Genomic DNA, 22,720 nt, shown 5'->3' on the forward strand with positions numbered 1-22,720 from the left:
ATAAAGAAAATAATTATATATGTAATATATGTATATTAATAGGCACAGGAATGCCTAAATAATAATAACGTCACTGTTAAGTGAATGTGAAGACACTCTTGACAGCATGGAAAGTCCTTTAAAGCATCGGTAGTGTGAATTGAATTGTTAAAACCGAATTGGTTCCGTTGCGACTGGTCGTCGCTTGCGTGTTTGATGTGATGTTGTATAAGCGACTTGAATAAAATCTACGAGATTGCCGCGGTTACCGGACGTAATTGTCAACAAGCCTTCATGGTTCTTAACTCTCATACAATCGTGAGTACTTGTACATTTTAATAAGAATTTAACATAATAATTTTCTTGTTTTAAATTGCATGCGAATTGCGAATGTCAACATTGGTAACAACTGTGTAGGTACCGCGTACCTTAATACCATTTATTAATATATACCTACTCGTAAATAGTGGCATAGTGACCGATTGACCGAATTAAAAAAAATTTTTTTGACCAAAGTTTTGCAAATTAGGAATACACTGTTTTTTCGACATGTCACAAGATGTTAGCTGTACGTATAGAGTACGCAAATTCACTTTTTTGAACTAGGTCACTTTAACATTATAGAGAAAGAGCCGGCACGTGCCAGACCTTCGTTATTTTATAAAACATGAAAGTTTCTCCGCGAATTTTCCCCAACACAGCCCCATTGAAGCTTTACATCTAAGGTTATCTCTAGAAATATGGTAGTCTCATCATCAATATTTATCTTTAAATCAATGTTACTTGTGTTCCTAGTTTTGGGCAATGCAAATTAAACAGAGTTTTTTTTAGTATTTAAAAGTAAATTATTTACAGTAAACCAGTGAGCTACCTGAGATATGGCACTACTTACATCGTCAAAATTGTCCGTATATCTATTGACTTTAAAAATCAAAGACGTATCGTATTTTGGACGAAATATAGAAAATTGTTTATATATACCAAGAACATGATAGGACCTAGAATAGAGCCTTGAGGAACACCCATTAATGAGGCTGATCCGGATGACTTCACATCGTTCACACATACTGTTTGAATACGATCACTAAGATAAGACGCAATGAGACCAATAAATAATAATAGTCTTTGATACCATAGTGGCTTAATTTAACTAAGAGAGTCTCGTGCTCAACACAATCGAATGCCTTAGATAAATCGCAGAAAATACCAATAGCATTATGTGAACTCTCCCACATACTGAATATTATGCTGTAACAGCATTGCGGCCGCGTCGGTTGTTGATATACCTTTAGAGAAACCATACTGCTCAGAATGGAGTACCTAGTTTATTTAGATTATTTTTTTTTAAAAAAGAATATTAGCCATGTTAAATGACTAATATTCCCCTTTCCTCTCCAATTAAGCGTCAGGCTTGTGCTAGGAGTAGGTACGACAATAGTGCAACGGGCGGGGTTTGAACCGTCGACCTTTCGTTTTTCAGTCCACTCCTATACCGGTTGAGCTATTGAGGCTCAAAATTGAAATTGGCCTGTAATTATTTATGTCACTTTTGCACGAACTTTTTAACGCTGAATTAGTAGGTATTTACGAAATAGTTATGTGATGTTGTATTCATCTAAGTACCTGTTTGAGGCAAAGGATTTCGTACCCGCCTATACATACAAGTTTAGATAAGTATGGTAAAACTTCACAATGTAAACGGCTATAGAGGAAGGTCACATGCTATTAAATGTCTGTATTAGAGGTCATTTAATATAGTAATCTGATAAGTTAAAGTACTGTATTATAAGATGATATTTGTAATTAGTAATTTTCTAAACGAATTATAAATAGTTGTCAGTTTCTTTTAAATAGTTCTAATAAACCATTGCAATATAATAAGAATAGTAATCAACAGGTAAATAAAATTATCTTAAAATCATAAACTCCCTGGCGCAGTGGTAAGCCCTGTGGTCTTATCAGTGGGACGTCCCGTGTTCGATTGTCGGCAAGGAAAATTAGGAATTTTGGCTAGTTAAGACCCTACTGGCAAAACCGTGCCCGCCAGGCGATTAAGCGTTCCGGTACGATAACGTGTAGAAACCAAAGGTTTAATAAAAACTGCCGTACACCTTCCAGGTAAGCACGCTTCCATCTTAGACTGCATCGTCACTCACCACCCGGTGAGATTGCAGTCAAGGGCTAACTTGTATCGGAATAAAAAAATATTACTTGTAAGTTGTAAGTGATTGTAATACCTACCTATTACTTACCTATCAATCTCAACATTGATGGCTAATCTGATTATTTCATGCCTAACTACCTAATCTAGTATCATGATTATCTTAATCATGGGATATTATTATGTTGCAGCAATATCCACATATGTATACTTCAATAATTACAATTAAGTAGGTATACCTACGCAGACAAAGCTGTGATAGTCTAGTGGTTAGTTAATCAGAGGTCAGGGGTGCGATCCCGGACATGCACCTCTAACTTTTCGGAGTTATGTGCGTTTTTAGTAATTAAATATCACTTGCTTTAACGGTGAAGGAAAACATTGTGAGTAAACCTGCATGCCTGAGAGTTCTCCACAATGTTCTCAAAGGTGTGTGAAGTCTACCAATCCGCACATGGCCAGCGTGGTAGACAATGACCATACCCTTCCCACTCTGAGAGGAGACCCGTGCTCTGCAGTGAGCCGGCGATGGGTTGGTCATGATCATGAAATAAAAAAGTACATAGTGTTATATAGGTATCTTTTATGGTATGGAACTCTTCGTATGCGAGTCCGACTCACGCTTGACCGGATTTATTTAACTGCAAGTAGTTTTGTAAGTCCGGTATCGTGAATTGTAACTCTCCTTGAGCGGTTATCCGTTTAATCTCTATGAAGCACTTCCAGGTTGAGACAATCAAAGTGCACTCGTGCATGCGTCAGACACGTCTTCATTTACTTTGATTTGCCTGATATTTCTTTATGTAGCTTTTCAATGATTTTTAGGGTTCCGTTCCCAACTTTTGAAACGGGGCCCAATTATTGTCACTCTTCTGTCTGTCTGTCCGCATGTCACAGGTCTCTAGCTCGTATACGAAATGAATGAGGTACAAACCCGTATCTAGTGTAGAACGTTGGCCCGAAACCAAATATTGAATTAAAAATTTAAATAAATTATATAAATTATTTTTCAGGGGCGGTATACATGAAAAATGAGCCGGATTTTTTTTTCTTAATTTTTTTTTCTAGCATGTGGGGTATCATTGTCTAGAGTTCATTGAGTCTAGTACGAATATATTTTTTACTAGACGATGCCCGTGACTTCGTCCGCGTGGATTTAGTTTTTTAAAAATCCTGCGGGAACTCTTCAATTTTCCGGGATTTCCGGGGTTAAGTAATATGAAAATTCGGTATATTATGCAACATATATACTTAACTGTATTTAAACAACAAATAAGTACTGAAATAAGCTGTGGCCAAAGCAAGCGAACGTTTTTTCACGGTTTATTGCAATGTTCTAGCTCGGAAAAGAAATATTCCATACACCCAAAATATGGTGTTCGTAATTATTATGTGCGGAACCCTAAAAGAGCGAGGATCAACTTGACCGGTTTTTAAATCGACTTCACAAAAAAAATATCAAAATCGGTTCATTGGCCTTTCATGTAATCGACGTATAGGTACATACGGATCGAATACATAATTATTAAAGGTCCTTGTTTTTTTCAAAAGTTAGCTTAACACTGACCTCGACTAATAAAAGTACGCTGCACTTGCAATTGACGACCTGTTTTTGAAGCAACTTGATTATTGTCATTTTGGCGCTTTAGTATAACAATAAGCGTCATGTGACCATAGGCCATCAACATCAACCGATAGACGTCCACTGCTGGACATAGGTTTCTTGTAGCGACTTCCACACGCCACGGTCTTGCGCCGCCTGGATCCAGCGGCTCCCTGCGACTCGTCTGATGTCGTCCGTCCACCTAGTGGGGGGTCTTCAAACGCTGCGTCTTCCGGTGCGAGGTCGCCATTCCAGCACCTTGGGACTCCAACGTCTATCGGTTGTACGAACTATGTGCCCTGCCCATTGCCACTTCAGCTTCGCAACCCGTTGAGCTATGTCGGTTATTCTAGTTCTCCTACGGATGTCCTCATTTCTGATTTGATCACGTAGAGAAACTCCAAGCATAGCTCTCTCCATCGCCCGCTGAGTGACCATAAATATTCGGAACTTAATGTTAGTGATGACGACATCTGTATCAACGTAGTGGCACCACCATGGAATTAGAAAATAATAACTATGTACTGCTGTGATAGTCTAGTGGTTAGGACGTCCGCCTTCAAATCGGAGGTAGGGGGTTCGATCCCGGACACACACCTCTAATTTTTCGGAGTTATGTGCGTTTTAAGTACCAATTAAATACCTATCACTTGCTTTAACGGTGAAGGAACACATCGTGGGGAACCAAAACTACCAAACCGCACATGACCAGTGTGGTAGACTATGGCTAAAACCCTTCTCACTCTGAGAGGAGACCCGCGTGCTCTGTAGTGAGCCAGCGATGGGTCGATCATGATGATGAATAAGGTACTAGTACCACTAGTACTTATTATTTCTATGGGAAACACGAATACCATTTGACACACAAGTGTCAATTTTTACTGCCGGTACGCTCAGTGGAGCGCTTCGAATCGGCACAAAAAATAACTGTCATTTTGTATATTAGGTATGTTCATTTCAGTTAGTACGCGACAGGTAAAGATGGCAATTGGGGCATGAGGCAGGGGACACCCCGCACGTCACCCGCGCTAATCCGCACCGGGTTAGCGCGGGAGCTGTGCGGGTGTGCGGGGCATCCCCACCCCGACCCGTCGCGAACTATACCTACCAGTGTACACATCATCCTCATCATCATTATCAACCGATAGACGTCCACTGCTGGACATAGGTCTCTTGTAGGGACTTCCACACGCCACGGTCTTGCGCCGCCTGAATCCAGCGGCTCCTTGCGACACAGTGTACACGTATAGTTGGAAGTATGTTTATATAGTTGGCAACCAATGTTTAAAATATATACAAAGTATATTTATTTTATTAAGTAGGTAGGTAATTAATTTGCCTCCTTGTGTATCACGTTTGCAACACGTTAATATAGCCGACCATTTTAAATAATGACTGACAATTATTATAATACTAAAAGCTTTATACTAATTCCTTAGATACTTAAGTACCTAGGTATTTTGTTTTGTTGGTGGTTGGATTTAATGCTTTTTATAATTTAGATACGTAATTATAATTTTCGGCCTAGTGCCTTAGATTTATTTATAAGTATGGTACTCTTTGGTTATATCTTTGATTTTCGGCATAAGAAATAGCCTGTGTCTCGCACGATGCACGATATCTTTGTACCTCAGTACGGATGGGCCGTGTAACGTCCCGTTCACACATGGGAGTCCGTTTTACTGGTACGTTTTTAACGGATACGTCATAAATTTATGCACTGTTCACACATAGGCACCGTATAACGTTGAACGGATCCGTCATTACTGGATGCGATGTGTGAACAGAAAATTCGCTGTATACCACACAGTAAAACACGCAGTTAAACACACAGTATCTATCCGTTAAAATTCTACGTATCCGCATACTTCCGTTCCGTCGGTCCAGTATTCGATGACAAAACAGAATGCCATTTTTTTACGGAACGATATTTTTTACTGTATACAGAATACTGTGCCATGTGTGAAGTCGCTCATACAACTACATACGCCATCGACGAAAAAAAACGTACACGATAAAACGGAACAGTAAAACGGAGACATGTGTGAACCGGCCGTAAGGTAACAGACACTTGCACGTGACGGGCGAACAAATAGACGGATACAGACAGAACAAAAAGTACAAAAAAACCTTTTTGTGGTTCTGTGATAAGTATCCTCCGATTAAAATTATCAAAATATATTTGAAGAATAATTTAGTACAGAATATTATTTACTATACTGGTAGTAATAAGGTCGCCCTTTGTTTTTAAGCATATCCTGTATTTTTTTATTCTTTGTCATTTTATTAAGCAATAAAGATGATTTAAATCAAATTAAATATCGTTGATGTACAGTTTTGTTATCACAATTATTTGTAGGTATGTACTGTTGGTATCTATTTAGGTAGTTCACAAAATAACTGGTTGAATTGACCATAGATAGGTAAATAAGTACTTTATTCTCGGTGGTTTTTAAACAAAAGTCTTAAGAATTTTATTATAATATAATACCTACCTATGTAGGTAACTTAATATTTTGTGAAGTAGAAAGATTTTAAAAAAATCACCATTAAATATGATCAAATCCGGTCCTCCGTGACCCAGTCTTAGCAAATAACGTCGTAAGTATATCTGAATACCTACCTACTCGACACAACGGAACAAAATATGTCCTTTCGTTTTAATTTATGATCTTAGATGCTGCGAACATTTCGCCTGTTTGCGTTATTTCAAAAAGTGTAATTTTTAACTAACAACGTTCAAACCTATTTATCCTATATCTAACTATAATATAAAGTGAAAAAGTGACTGACTGACTGACTGAGCTATCAACGCACAGCTCAAACTACTGGACGGATCGGGCTGAAATTTGGCATGCAGAGCTATTGTGACGTAGGCATCCGCTAAGAAATAAGGTGTGGTATGCCAAGACTGGCCTAAGGAACTCGGGTATAACCCTGTCCGAGTTCCTGACTACGGGACGTCATGACACCTTCATGGCTGCTCGCCGGAGATTTGGAGTCAATAAGTGTTGGACTAAAGACGGACAAATCTACGTGGTTGGGCATGACGGCTCCCGGCATCGTATCAGCACGGATTCAGAGCTTGATTCTATTCCCGTTCCAACCCCCGCACCGTCGTCATCAGCTGTTAACACTCCCACATCTGCCCCAGGGACGTGCCCCGTCGTGACGGCTCCTTTGAACATAAGATCTAAGAGGGCAGGCAAGAAATGAGAATTCCCGCTCTAAACGAGTGCTTAAGCAATTGATGGTCTTATCTTTGTAGCTTATCATAGTTAGTACTCGTTTTTTTTCTTTAATTATCATTATCAATATTATTTTAATGTACTATTGTAATATATAGGTAGTTTTCGGGAGTGAGTTAATTAATAATATTTCGTGGATTTTGTGTCGACCGTCAAAATAATAATGTCTAATGTCAATGAGACGGTTACCATAGACTTAATTTAATTCTGTGTGACTGTAGATTCCAGTATTTTTGATTTATTAAGTTATGATGGGTAACATTGGTATTTAAGTAGTGCTACAAACTCATAATGTTTAGTTTGCTAAATTTAATTTGTATCCTTACCATATGTAAATTTAAATAATAGTTTAATAATATCAGTAATCCAGTAATAATATGATATTGGTTTTACATTTTTACATATTAGTGAAATACCTACCTAATAATAGTATGAATTAATTTTCTTTTCGAGGAATCTCATTTCACTCTGTCACATGTATTTTGTTTTTTGCTTTTTAAAATTATTAGGTAGATTACGTGTTATTTGAAATTATTAAGTAGATTTTATGTGTTACAACTTTGTTGCTGGTGGGTTTAAGTGGCTTATTTATATTTGTAGCACTCTATTATTTTTATTTTTTATTTCATATATAGTTATCATATTTTATATATTTATCATTAATTACTAATTATTTATTATACATTACATAGATGGATACCTCTATAAATTCTGACATTTTTCATTCTTGTAGTTCCAACTCATCATTCGAGTCTATTGATGAACCACTAAGCGATCAGCTTCATAACGCATTTAACTCGGTTCATAAGAATCTGAATATTTGTCATATTAATGCCCAAAGCATTCCGGCTCACCACTCTGAACTACTGAATACCTTCAACTGTAATTACATTCATGCCTGTTTGATATCTGAATCATTCCTAAAACCTACATTGCCTTCTTCCTATTATTCACTACCTGGCTACGTGTTAATAAGAAATGATCGCACTGGGAAAGGAGGTGGTGGCGTGGCAATATATCTGCGGTCCAACATTAAATATAAAATCATTGACCTGTCACCAACGATCTACTCTAATAACATGGAGTACATTTTCATCGAGTTAAATATAAGTGGAGTTGCCTTTATGCTTGGAGTGGTCTATGCACCTCCTGCTGTTAAATACTTTGAAACGTTTGAACATATCCTAGAGTCATTTCTACCAAGTTATGAGCACTGCCTAATAATGGGTGACTTTAATACCTGTCTACTAAGGGATGACAACAGAGCAAGACATTTAAAACATATTTCTAACGCCACCAATCTCACTATACTCAACTTAAATCCTACCTTTCACACTAACGACTCCCGTTCTCTACTTGACCTCATCCTTACTACTAAACCTGACCACATCCTTACACATGGCCAATTTACTGCCCCCGGGTTTTCACATCACGACCTCATATTTGCCTCTTATAAACTTAAACCGGCTAAGGTCAAGCCTAAGGTTGTTTTTCAACGCGGTCTTATGAATATAAATAAAGATGCTCTTTTAATTGATGCTATTAATACTGACTGGACCCAAATTCAGAAGCTACAGCACATTGATGACAAAGTCGAGTGTTTTAATAAACTCATCAACAATTTGTACGACAAACATGCGCCAGTGAGAGCTGTTCGGATTAAACGTCTACCCGCTCCTTGGATGACGGATAAAATTCGGGGGTTGAGGGCTAGGCGTGATAAACTGAAACGGAAGTTTAAATTAACTAGGTCCGATGACGACTGGGTAGCATTTAAGATTGCTAGAAATCGCTGCAACCAGGCGATTAGGAATGCCAAACGATGCCACTCATTCTCCTCTATTGAAGAGTGTCCTCCCCAAAAATTATGGGATTTGCTGCGAACTATGGGGTTTGGTAAGCGACGTAACCAGCTTGCTAGCGATTTTGACGTTAACACACTAAATACACATTTCAGCACCCCACCATTTCAGTTGGATTCCGTTACAAAAGCATCTACTATAAGCAAAATTTCTGCCCTACCACTGCCTGGCCATTCTTCATTTCAATTTGAAGCCACCTCTGACTATGAGGTAAAGAAACTCATTGCATCCGCCACAAGCAAAGCTGTTGGCAGTGACCAAATCGGTCGGGAAATGATCTTACTGGTTCTTGACATTGTTTTACCTTTCATCACACACATTTTAAACTTTTCCCTGAGTTCGGGGGTATTTCCAACGTTGTGGAAAAAGGGACACATTATCCCCATACCGAAAAAATCCGATCCAACTGACGTAACACACTTTAGACCGATTTCAATACTGCCTTTCCTTTCAAAGATCTTAGAACGTATCGTACACCATCAATTCTCTAATTTTCTTAACAATAATTCATTATTAAGTCCTCTTCAATCAGGCTTTCGACCCTCTCACAGTACATGTACGGCGCTCATAAAAATCACCGATGACATCCGATACGCTATGGATCAATCACAAGTTACGTTAATAACACTCTTAGATTTCAGCAATGCCTTCAACTGTGTGGATCATGACATATTACTAGCAATACTACGCTCTTTCAATATCTCTCAGGTTGTAGGCGAATGGTTTCTCTCATATCTTCGGGGTCGTAAGCAGTGTATTCGTACTGAGGAGGCTACATCTGAATGGGCTGACACTAGTATGGGTGTTCCCCAAGGCGGAGTGCTCTCTCCTTTACTTTTTTCAGTATTCATCAACACATTAGTCTCCATCTTAAATTTCAGCTCCTATCACCTGTATGCAGATGACTTACAGCTGTACATTTCATTCAATGCTGAAAATGCGCTAGACTCCATTCTGAAACTCAATAGAGATCTAGAGGCGATCCGTATCTGGACCGAAAACCATGGTCTCCTCGTGAATCCCTCTAAAACACAGGTTATGTTAATTGGTAGACCTAGGCAAGTTTCAAAACTGGACTTAAATTCACTTCCTCCTGTCATCTTTAACAACTTAAATCTACCATACACCACTCAGGTCAAAAACTTAGGGCTTTATATCTCGCAAGGTCTCTCCTGGTCTTTTCACGTTGGGGAAATTAGTCGGAAGGTTTTTGCTTCTATGCACGCACTTAAACGGATGCAGAATATGTTGCCCCCAAAGGCAAAACTTGTGCTTGTTAACTCTCTGTTGCTCCCCCTTATAGATTATGCGGACATTTGCTACACTGACCTTACAGAAGAGCTACTGAACAAACTCGATCGTCTACTCAATCTATGCATTCGGTATATATTTGGTTTGCGTAAGTTCGATCACATCTCAAAATTCCGTTCCGAACTAGGGTGGCTCAATATTCGGTATCGCCGGAATGCGCACGTTCTTGCCTGTCTCTATGGCATTCTCAATGACCCATGCTCTCCTATATACCTGAAAGAACGTTTTAAACCCTTTGGCTCCTTAGGTCGCGTTCAGCGTTCCTCAAATATAGATATTCTTGCTTACCCGAAACACAACTCGGCGCTATATTCAGATTCCTTTACTGTTACAGCAATCAGGCTATGGAACGCCCTTCCTCAGCAGGTACGACAAGCTCCGTCTCTTAACGTTTTCAAGACTCGTGTATATAAACACTATCTAAACTGTCAGAACCCTTCTATGTAATTACACATTATTAAATATATTATCCTACAATTATAACATCAATATTACTCATAATATTATTGTTGTATATTTATTATTCATCTATCACTATATTATATATTAATATATGTATATATATTATGTATTATATATGTACCTGTGTATATCTTTATCTATATATTATTATTAAGGCATTTCTGTGCCTATTAATATACATATTACTTATATTATAATTATTATCTTACAACTTACGTACACCTTAAACAGTTTTCACTAGCCCTTAAATCCTCTTCAACCTAGTTGCCTGGTAGAGATCGCTTCACAGCGATAAGGCCGCTGATTGTATGTTCTTCTTTTACATATTTCTTTTTGTGTCTTTTTATTTTTATTTCTTGGTGTACAATAAAGAATATTAAACTAAACTAAACTAAGAAAGGATTTTTGAAAATTCAATCCCAAAAGGGGTGAAACAGGGGTTTGAAATTTGTGTAGTCCACGCGGACGAAGTCTGGAGCATAAGTTAGTTGAATGATAAAACTTGCATTCAATTCATATTGATTCTTAATCTATGATACTGGACGGTTAATCCCAGAACACACCATCCTTCTGAACTCAATAGAAACTAATATACAGCCATTGCAAATCTTTTTTAGGGTTCCGTACCTCGAAAAACGGAACCCTTATAGGATCACTTTGTTGTCTGTCTGTCTGACAAGAAACCTATAGGGTACTTTCCGTTGACCTAGAATCATGAAATTTGGCAGGAAGGTAGATCTTATAGCAGATATAAGGGGGAAAAATCTGATAACCGTGAATTTGTAGTTACGTTACAAGAAAATAATAATCAAGTATTGCTATTTTCAACTTTCAAAGTAAAAAGAAATTTTCTTGTACATTCTAAAACAGATTTTTATTTATTTTTAGGTATACTAATAGTTTTTGATTTATCGTGCAAAAGTCGATAAAATACGATTGTAGTACGGAACCCTCAGCGCGCGAGTCTGACTCGCACTTGGCCGATTTTTTCTCAAAATTCATGTTTTTCAAAAAACACGTAGTCGCAGACAGGCGAATTTATGGCAATGAATGTTGTTTATTGATAATTTAAACAGGTAAAAAGAAAACTTATCTAGACAAAATTTTCCACACTGGGTGAAATTCCAAAACAATTGATTACGTCCCGTATCATCCTTGTGCATAAAAACCAGCCAAGTGCGTGTCAGACTCGCGCAACAAGGGTTCCGTCCTCGAATATTCTTTTCGAGACTTAGCACGTTAATTCAAAAACTATTATGCATAAAAATAAATAAAAATCTCTTTGAGAATATGCAAATAAAGTCCTTTCATATTTTACCGCATTTGGTATACCTAGTTATAATCTTATTTTGAAAATAGATTTTAATTTTTTTGTGATATATAACCAAGAATTTACGGTTTTCGGATTTATTTTTTTACTAGTGCTATAAGACCTACTTACCTATCAAATTTCATGCTGTCAACGGGAAGTACCCCATAGGTTTTCTTGCCAGCCACAACGACAGACGGACAGACAGACAGATAGCCAAGTGATCCTATAAAGGTTCCTTTTTTCCTTTTGAGGTACGGAACCCTAAAAAAGAAGATAAAGACGACACGACATAGGCAACTATAGACCGATAAGCCTATCTACAAGGTATTCTTATGAAAACATTTTTCTAACAAAAATTTAAACCAACTTCAATGATGAGTCACTTCGACTCCTAGGGGCTCCTGTACTAGAAGCATCAGTTCCTCAGTTTGTTGAAAATACTATTTCAAAATTTTGTGATCGCGTCTGTTTTATTTTTATTTTTATTTTATTTATTAGGTTAACTTTCGGCTACTTACACTAATACATTAAAAAAATACTTATTCTGAACAAAAACTTACTAAATGTAGTCGCCATTTACAAGTTAACACAACATTTACCAAAATATGTTACAAAATGAAAATACATTACAACAATAAGTCGATGAAATGCAAAAAAGTCTGTTTAAAATCAATCCACGTAATGGCTCACAATCTTGCGGTTTTGTTTATTTGTTCCAAAATTTACTTATTGTCTAAGACTGATGTTCTCTACTTTGGAAATTTAATATTTTATTGGAGAATCAGCCCAACAAAGAACGGGTTAGTTTTAGGAAAAACTTCTCAACTATTGACCACATCCACACGGTTTAGCAAGTAAGTAATTGAGACATCTATGGAATACAATAAACCGCTCTACATAAAAATACCTACCTAAACATAAACGCTAGGTTTATGTTTAAGTAGATAAAGATTATAGCAAAGCGTTTGATTCCTTGGAACATTGATGGAATGAAACTAGACCATCTTAGATTCGCTGATGACCTATAAAATAAAATAATGATCCAACATAACCATTACATCAATTTTAACTTATCGCATATATCAATATTAAAGAATGTACAATAGTATCTATTCTGAATAAATTATGTATTCAACATAATATTAAAAAAAACACTTTATAGTTACTAGTATACCAGTTACAGTAAAAAATTAAAGTATAATTCCTTGCGTACGAAGTCGCGGGCATCATCTAGTTTTACTTATAATTAGTAAAAATGCCGCTGTGTGAATTTAGGAAATGCGCAAATTATTTATCAAAGACATCTAGGTAAAGCGGGATTACATATTACGCGAAGGAAGTAGGGAGGAGGTAGGTAGTGAATAAGAGCAGATTTCATACGCCATGTAAGTAATATGAATTTAACATGTCTTGGTTACAACATCACTACCGTTCGTTTACTCTGCCGTTGTTATTGACGCTCGCGAAAGGGTTTCTTTCATTTCATAGTAGCGTCTACATACCGAGTCGCATAGCAACGCATGCCGGGCATGTTATTTTGCTAAAATGCATGTAAATTAATCTATGTATGTATAAGTAACCTTGAACCATTGAAATATTTAACATGACACAGAAATCGTTGCCTTGAACACATATATGTGTAATAACAATGATATTAGAAGAAAATAGGTAGATACGTTATACGCGGACCGCAAGTGGCACGTTAAAACTAAGCTAATTAGCAAACCTGAGCTCAGTCGCCCGCTGTCGTCGCGCTATCGATGACGTCGTTGATAGTAATGTGTATTTTGTTTTCGTCTCCCAAAACAACCGAAAATGCCGTCGTGTGTGATGAGATTCTGCACAAACTACACAAGCAAGGTTTCCAAAAGTCAAGGAATCACATTTCATTCGTAAGTAAAACTATTTCTTTTATATAATTCGTATTTTTCACTTATTTAACAATAACAAACTCGTGCACGTTCGTGTAAAATGCAACTCATTGCAATTTGTACCTTATGTCACATGCCATAAGTACGTATCAAGTTATCGTTGTACGTATTTTAAAGTTTCCGATCAAAGAATATAAAATAAACAGATAGGTCTCTTCTGAGTATTGACAATTCAAATAGTGTGCATATTTCCTGTTTTAGGGAAGGATAAATTAACTATGGTCTAACATCTTTTTACGGTCCACTGCTGGGTCTCTTCATACAATGAGGGAATTTTGGCTATGGGTATGTAGATTGTGTAATAGTAAATATTTTCAAAAATAAAAAATATTTTCATTTCACATTTTATTCCTTTACCTACCTTCCCGCGGCTTCGTCCGCGTAAAATTTAGTAATTTTATTTCGACTTCTTTTCCATGTATGGGAGCCCCCTTTATTTAATTTAATTTAATTTTTATTATTTTTATTATAGCGGCAATAGAAATACATTCTGTGAAAATTTCAACTGTCTACCTATTACGGCTTACGAGATACAGCCCGCTGACAGATGGACGTACAGACAGCGGAGGCTTAGTAATAGGGTCCCGTTGGCACCCCTTGGGCACGGAACCCTAAAAACGAGCGGAACCGCGGGAAAAAGCTAGTTCGTAATATATTAAATACCACAGTATAAGGTTTTTATTTTACTATACAACTACAGTGTAGGCATAAATCGGCATTAGCCGAAAAGACTTTACTGTTTTTTTTTTCTTTGGAGTTTCTAGTTTACCGTCTCGTCCCGTCTCTTTTACGCTCGCATTATTAGGCATATATCCGTCCTTCTTCCACTCTTCTGTGCAGGACGAGGTAGTGCAAAATATAACCGTCTCTTTTTCGTGCGCAACTGAAGCTGATGTTATTAGTTCACCGTCCTTTACTCTCTGTTGTGTGAGGTTAAAATACTATCTATGCGTTTATGTGTGTTGAGTCTTTCGGCGCTGACGCAGCGTGCCATTAATAAACATCGAATTTGATATAAGTAACCTATCTACCTCTTTTTCTTCTAATATCATTGTGTAATAAAATAATCACAATCTTTATGAATAAGATATGTAGCTGTTCCAGATATATAAATCTTCCAGACTGAAGATCTTTTATAAATATCTGAGAAAGCTATTTACGTTGCTATCTAATCAATCGAAAGTAACTTGTTAAAGAAATAGGAAGTAGGTATATCTACTATAGCTACATACAAATAGGATACGAACTAAATACAAAAGCAGTAATAGCCTAATAGGTTAAGACATCGGCCTCCTAGTCAGGGCATCCAGGGTTCGATCCCGGGCATGCACTGTTAACTTTTCGGAGGTGTATGCGTATTAAGAAGCTATTGAATATGCCTGCATGCCTAAGAGTTCTCCATAATATTCTCAAAGGTGTGTGAAGTCTGCCAATTCACACATGCGGCGAGCCAGAGTCTTCTAAATATATAAAAGGAAAAGGTGACTGACTGACTTGCTGATCTATCAACGCTTAGCTCAAACTACTGGATGGATCGGGCTGAAATTCGGCATGTAGATAGCTATTATGACGTAGACATCCGCTAAGGAAGAATTTTTGAACATTCATTATAATTACATTCAATTCATCATTCCTACGTCATAATAGCTATCTGCATGCCCAGCCCCTCCAGCTATGCGTTGATAGATCAGTCACTCACCTTTTCCTTTTATATTATATACTAGCTGCCATAGCGAACTTCGTTCCGCCTAACAGTCGATTCAAATTTTTAAAATTTTTCTCTCCGTAAGAACCATCCTCGTACTTCAAGGAATATTATGAAAAAAGAATTATATTCGATATAAATTCGGTTCAGCTGTTCTCGAGATTTGCGATCAGCAACACGTTCAGCGATTCATTTTTATATATAGAGATTTAGATAAATCCTACAATAATTATCTTACTCCTCATACTCTGCATTCGGCTGATTCTTTCGATGTTCAGTTGTGTGACGGTTTCACGTCTTCTTCCACGTGTGAACTGCACACTAATTGTTTTTTTATTACCTTCGATAATACTCGAACATTGCCGGAACGTCACAGTTTTGGTGTTCTTGGACTGGAGTCAAAAGTGTAGCGAATTTATTCACATTTAGTTACAATAACATTAAAATGACGCATTGTTAAAATTATGTAGATATGTAGACAGCAGGCAGGCTGTTAGGTAGGTATACCTAAGCGACAGGTTGACATGGGAATTTTCTAGCGAGGTGACGTTGAATACCGGGTAATCGATATCGTTAATTTTTTGCTAGTAAAAAAATGATAGTAAAATGATTAGGTAGCTTTTTTTAAAGTATGTACTTCATGCATGCCTAAGAGTTCTCCAAGGTGTGAAGTCTGCCAATCCGCATTGGACCAGCGTGGCAGACTATGGCTTATACTTTTCTTACTCTGAGAGGAGCCCCGTGATCAGTAGTGGGCCTGTATTGGGTTGATCATGATGATGACTTAATATTTTATTCATCACAATCAAAATCAAATGAACACTCACGCCCACTCACTAACATCGCTACAAACATTTGATTTGAATTGTAAAAATGATTTTCATTGTTCTTGCTTTCCTACTGATTTTGAGTTGGATTTTATTCTGGACATAGACTTCTTTTTGATTAGCCTTTAAATGCAATGAGCAATGACATCTACTGGTAACTGATGATGCACTAGTTTTTTAGAAGCTGCTTATTTACTTTTGATCTAAAGATACTATCTATGTTTTATGTGTGTAGTAGATGTTGTATCGATGTCTGTGGCTAGCGTACTCGTCTGCAGCTCACTAGTTTCGAGTCCCAGTTTGAGCCGATAAAGTCAGGTTGGAGGTTGTCGGTGTTGGACTGTCTTGACCAGCATGCATGTAAAGTTGTTGGTCTTATGTCTGCTATCCTATAGCTTCATCGGAATAGAAAGTAGGTACGGTACACCTGTATTTGTGTAGGTACTAGGTATTAATCGCCGGCGGCGTAGTTGAATAGTCTCCATAGAGTTCGGCCGCCCGCACCAGGCGGAGCTAAGTAAGATGTAACAGAGACGAATGCGCATTCTGTTAAAGCTACAAATTTATTTAATTCTATTAAAACTAGCAATAAGTTGCGACTCCGCGTGGTTCCTGCTTTTCTATGAGAATTAAATATTTTCCTTAATTAATTTGTCTGCGGCGTCTTTAGAGGCTCCTGGGCTCTAGGGGAACTTTTCAAGTTGACGCTACGGATAAATCTGTCTTTTTAACCGACTTACAAAAAGGAGGTGGTGCCCAATTCGGCTCATTTAAAAAAAAGGTTCGGTGACCGATAAATTCACAAAAAACAAATAAAAAAGTTTCATTTCACGAACAACGTTTGGCAAAATTAGGATTCATTTTATGATTGTTATACAACTTCTGAATCTACAAATAATACGCTTGACAAAACAAATTAGTCTAAATATATAAAAGTAAAAGGTGACTGACTGACTGATCTATCAACGCACAGCTCAAACTACTGGACGGATCGGGCTGAAATTTGGCATGCAGATCGCTATTATGACGTAGACATCCGCTAAGAAAGGATTTTTGAAAATTCAACTCCTAAGGGGGTGAAATAGGGGTTTGAAATTTGTGTAGTCCACGCGGACGAAGTCGCAAGCGTAAGCTAGTCATTTTATAAAATACATACAATTGATTTTAAACGTGTTACTCAATTAGTAAAACAGCAGCGTATTTTTTTATAAAATGCCCTCGCCACATAAATTAAGTTTGTGATAATTTAAGATAAGAAAAAACAGGCACAGAGAACAAGGCTGCAAGAGCGAGCGAAGTGAACTCGGGAGTTGGGGCACTCTGACTCGGATGGGTTAGGTTAGAAGGGGATGTCGGGGTTTGTAAGACCTTGCCATCACTTTCGTAATTATTTCTATGTAAACCACCCAGAAAAAGGAGCATAAGCAAATATAGTCACCGAGAACTTGCTCTTGCTTCATGCAAGAGTGAGCGAAGTGAGCTCGGGACTCTGGGCACACCGACTCGGGTGGGTTAGATTAGAAATCCTCTTCGTGGTTATATCTTTTTAAACCACCCAGGCTCTGTCGACCTCGCATAGTGTGGGGTCTCTTCCCTCCCCCCCACTTCAAATTCGCGATTTTGTAAAAACGAATTATTTGGTGAAATAATAAATTTACAAAGGATATTTTAACATTCAGCACATTTGCAAAATAAAACATTAATTGTTAATAGAATATTTCGTCGTGTTTTTTTTTTGTAAAATGATATGTTTGCGGAATACGGCGTTTGTGATTTGATAAATTTTTGAAACGTTTTTGGTGAAATTATCATTTGTTATACGTTTTTTGTTAATCATTAGTGAACCGAAACTAACCCGGTTTTTATTTTTAAGTATTGTTTTATCTATACTAATTATAAGCGTCAGTTATTGTGACTTCTGAGTCAACCTTAAATAATGCATCAGAGTGGTGAGTACATTCTATATAAATAGGTACCTATATATAGTAAATATAATTCTTAGCATAGTGTTTTTACATTCACCTGAAGGAAATTTCTAAATAATTTTAATACAAAGTTTTATTTTAAAACATACACACACACACAACATACAAACAAACAACATACATATAACATACACATACTTTTAACACAACTCTATTTTCATTTTTATAATAAAAATATCATACTTTATAGAGCACTGACAGTTCTTCTCAGCCGATTATCGTGTTATCAATCTCATCGCCCATCGGTCAAACCTTCAGAATAAGGACTGTTAGAAGTAGCCCTATTGTGACACTTACTGTTAGAGCGAGATAGCTAAATGCATTTTAGCTCTTGTTAGAACGTGACAAAATGATTATGCTTTGTCCTTATCACCGTGGCCACTTTTTTTTTGTTTGTCAAAATGTATATGTACGTGATTATTTGACAAACAACGTGAAGTGTAGAAGGAATGACATTTCACAAGTAAGAAAATCGGCTTGAAAATCTGACTGAGGGGTCCACGCTAGTTGCAAATCTGGACATATCTGTGGTCAAACCGGTCTCATCTCATCTTGTTATCAAAAGTTATTCTACTGTAACCTTTGTCAGGCCTCTGTCAATCGGCCGGGCCTACGCTCTACTCGAGTTGGTTACCAGCGCGCGGGTTCACAGGCTGGGTTCAATCAGTCGCTGGTCGTCTTCCTAGTCTTTTCATAACCTACAGTTTGAGGCCTGCCAGCCTGTGGTGTAGGTGAAGCCAAGAGTTTTGTCTGTCGTGAACTGTGGTAGTATCTAATATTACACAATTCTGTGCCTTTGTGCTATCGGCTATTGTAGCTTATCCTCAACGAGTTGAGCTCAATGTCTAGGGATGTCACCTGTACTTTATATTTTAAATATTGTGCCGACTTTATTTCGGGCAAACGAACTTTATAATTATTTATTAAAGAAAGAATTTTTTTCCTATTGTTTATCTAAAGAAACAAATGTGTTTAGCGATTTTATTGCTTGCAACGAAACAGTGCATTGATAACCGTAATTGGCACTTAACAGTAAATGAGCACCGATTTCCATAAGGTTTTGAATTTTATTTTTTTACGATCCATCCATTTAACCAATTTTGACAAAATTTGGTATCTACAGGAATAGCTTGCATCCCCGAGACGGACAAAGGCGAACGCAGTACTTTTTATCCCGGAAAATCAAAGAGTTTTTAGAGGATTTAAAAAAAATCTATTCACGCGGATGAAGTCGCGGTCATTATTACACCATCATCATCATCATGATCAACCTATCGCCGGCTCCTCTCAGAATAAGAAAGGTTTGGCCATAGTCCACGACGCTAGTCAAGTGCAAAGCTTTAGAGCATTACGGAGAACTCACAGACATGCAGGTTTCCTCGCGATGTTTTCCTTTACCGCTAAAGCAAGTGATATTTAATTGCACGTTTGTCTCTATAATGCACAAAACTCCGAAAAGTTAAGAGGTGCGTGCCCAGGTTCGAACCCCCGACCACCCTAATAGGAGGCCAACGTCTAAAAGTCTTAGCCTTAGGCTATCAGCGCTATTTATGTCATCATTTAGTAGGCAATAATATATATCAACATCATATCAGGGTATTTTGCAAACATTGACTTAAATACATGTTCACAAAGGTTGCGGTGAAGGGGATTGTGCAAACGCATCAGCTGAGTTTCTGTTTAGTATACAAAGTTGATACCTTCAGCGTAAACTAGCGCACACCGCTTACAAAAATAACATAGAATAGTGTTATAATTGTCTAGTTTAAATCTTTTTAAAGTCAGCGCAAAATTTTGTGGTTCATTATACCTACCTCTAGTTTAAATCTTTTTAAAGTCAGTATAATTTTTTGTGCTTCATTATACTTACTTACTTCTGTACTTACGTTATTAAAATGGTTCTTGACACCTTCCGCTAACTTCTCTTGCAAAATTTTATGGTTTTTCATAGGTACCTCTAGTTTATACCTTTTAAAGTCAGTATAATTTTTTCGTTTTATTATACTCACTTAATACTTCTGTACTTACGTTATTAAAATGGTTCTTGACATCTTCCGCTAACTTCTCTTGCAAAATTTTGTGGTTTATTATACCTCTAGTAGGTATATACCTTTTTTCAAGTCAGTATACATTTTTGTGTTTTACTATACCTACTCACTTAATACTTCTGTACTTACGTTATTAAAATGTTACGTGACATCTGCCGCTAAGTTCCCTCGCATACGTATAATACTTACTTACCTAATAATATTGGTTGGTTTAATAGGTACCTAGTAATAATGTTGGTCCCTACAACAATCCAAAGAGACATATGTCCAGCAGTGGACGTCTATCGGTTGATGATGATGAATAATGTTGGTAACATAACGAGTGAGGTTATAGCACGACACCCTTAACCGCTCCTGTTAGCGTTCTAATAGGGTACCTAACTAAGTACCTACTAAGTATAAATATTAATAAATGATTGCCCCAACCCTGCATAGTTGAGGCAGCGACATACACCCCCGACCGAAACGACCCCCCTGACAAAAGGCGCCCTAAGCACGTCCTTAACGATCCCGACGATCAAATCATGACCGACAATGCAGGGAGCATTGTCGGTCATGATTTGATCGTCGGGATCTCGTAGGGCTTCACAATTCAACCTTACCACAGCGTCTTCGTCGGCGAAGACGAGGTCCCCGATTTCTAACGTCACCCGGACGTGGACTCACGCCACTGCCTCGGGGGCGTACGGTCTAATCAGTAGTCCAACAACTCCACCCATCCCAACGCCATTCTAAGTCGTGGTCCGAGCCTCACAGGAGGCGCCCTTAGGAGGACGTTGCCCCCCGACCTCTCGAATTATTTCTTCGAGCCCTAGGGCTCACCCGCAGGCGGAGCTTCGCGCTCGCCAACCCCCCCGGTGACGCTGTAGCGGCCAGTAGGGCCTACGCAGCATAGTCAATCCGAAACAACACAAGCAGACAAGTGTTACCTTAGCAAGAATAGCTAGGAGGTGTATACTGTGCTAAACATTAGCGCAACATTTGATTGATTGAAACAACTTGGATATAGGCGTAAAATCGCAGCTCAAGTCGTAGGTTCACATAAGTTGGTGGTCCCATGCGGTGGTGGTTTGAGCTTCATCGTCGTTGAGTCGTAACTTTGCGCTTGAGAATAGGCTCTCCATGATCGCACCTAGTGAGCGCATGCTATTCCAACTTCCAATCAAGATTTATGGGCGAGAAATACTAGGAAATGAGATGAATTATGTTTTAACAACGTAAATTAAAATTTGGTAATTACGTTATTATTTTGGAAACTGATCACAATTTTAGAACAAATGTAACACATTTGGATTGTAAGTCATCAGTTTTGCAATTTTGTTGTTTTTCACATGCTGGATTAATTTACGCACGAAATTGTCTAATGAGAGATATTTCAAGTATAACATTGAAATAATTATGATTTTGTAATATTTATTGTATTGTATTTATCGGGCACAAATATTGATTTTTGTTTTATGATATTCATTTTATTTTATTTTTCTTTAATTAGGTAGATATATTTTTATGAAAAGGTGTATTATTGAGTAATAATATATTATGTAGTTATAAGAGCGATATCCTATCAACAAACTGCTGCTCGATTGCGGTAGAATGACAGCTATACGATCGCAATCACCTCTGATTAGTTGATGCTCGCTTACTATTGGCTACAATGCATTGTTGCATCAAGAATCGCACAAATTCAGCCAATCACAACAATTGAGATTGTAATAGGTAATGATTGATGCAGGTTTTACGAAATCGACCTACTGTTGTACAGCTTGACAGAATTGTGTAAGTATAAATAAAAAAAAAGTCAGTCAGTCACCTTTTCCTTTTATACAGAAGATAAAAAGGAATAAGAATATTTTAATTACAGATGGCGTCACCGGTTAAAGAAAATCCATTGGCAGATCAAATGCATCACTACGGTTACCAGAAGGACTTCCGAACTGCACTTCCGCAGTTCCTGGCAGTGAGCGTAAAGAATTTACTACTGTTAAGTAAGTAACAAAAATAAAATAAATTAAAAATTGATTAAGAAAATAAAAACTCGTCTTGGCGGGGGCACTCCTGTGCCCCCTGATTGATGGAAAATCGGTACCTTATCAGTACTCTCATTATAAATGCGAAAGTGTGTTTGTTTGTTGGTTTATAGGTTTGTTGATTTGTCCTTCAATCACGATGCAACGGAGCAACGGATCGACGTGATTTTTTGCATGGGTATAGTTAAAGACCTGGAGAGTGACATAGGATACTTTTTATCCCGGGAAATCAAAGAGTTCCCACGGGATTTTAAAAAGC

General features: G+C 37.6%; 1 protein-coding gene across 3 annotated transcripts in view; it reads left to right on the forward strand.

Moving 5' to 3' along the window:
- LOC117995317 (facilitated trehalose transporter Tret1-like) overlaps positions 1-22,720 on the forward strand; it is a 38,209-nt gene that overhangs the window by 29 nt on the left and 15,460 nt on the right. The window contains exons 1-2 of one of the 3 annotated variants that reach the window (XM_034983319.2): positions 108-297; positions 22,296-22,419. In XM_034983319.2, the coding sequence (XP_034839210.1) occupies positions 274-297; positions 22,296-22,419 (148 nt within the window). In that variant the 5' untranslated portion in view covers positions 108-273. Of the gene's footprint in view, positions 1-107; positions 298-21,699; positions 22,211-22,295; positions 22,420-22,720 lie in introns of those variants that run through there. The other 2 variants (XM_069509142.1, XM_069509143.1) reach the window with 2 other exon arrangements.

The sequence above is a fragment of the Maniola hyperantus genome, chromosome Z, assembly GCF_902806685.2.
Source record: "Maniola hyperantus chromosome Z, iAphHyp1.2, whole genome shotgun sequence".
NCBI classification, from domain to species: domain Eukaryota; kingdom Metazoa; phylum Arthropoda; class Insecta; order Lepidoptera; family Nymphalidae; genus Maniola; species Maniola hyperantus.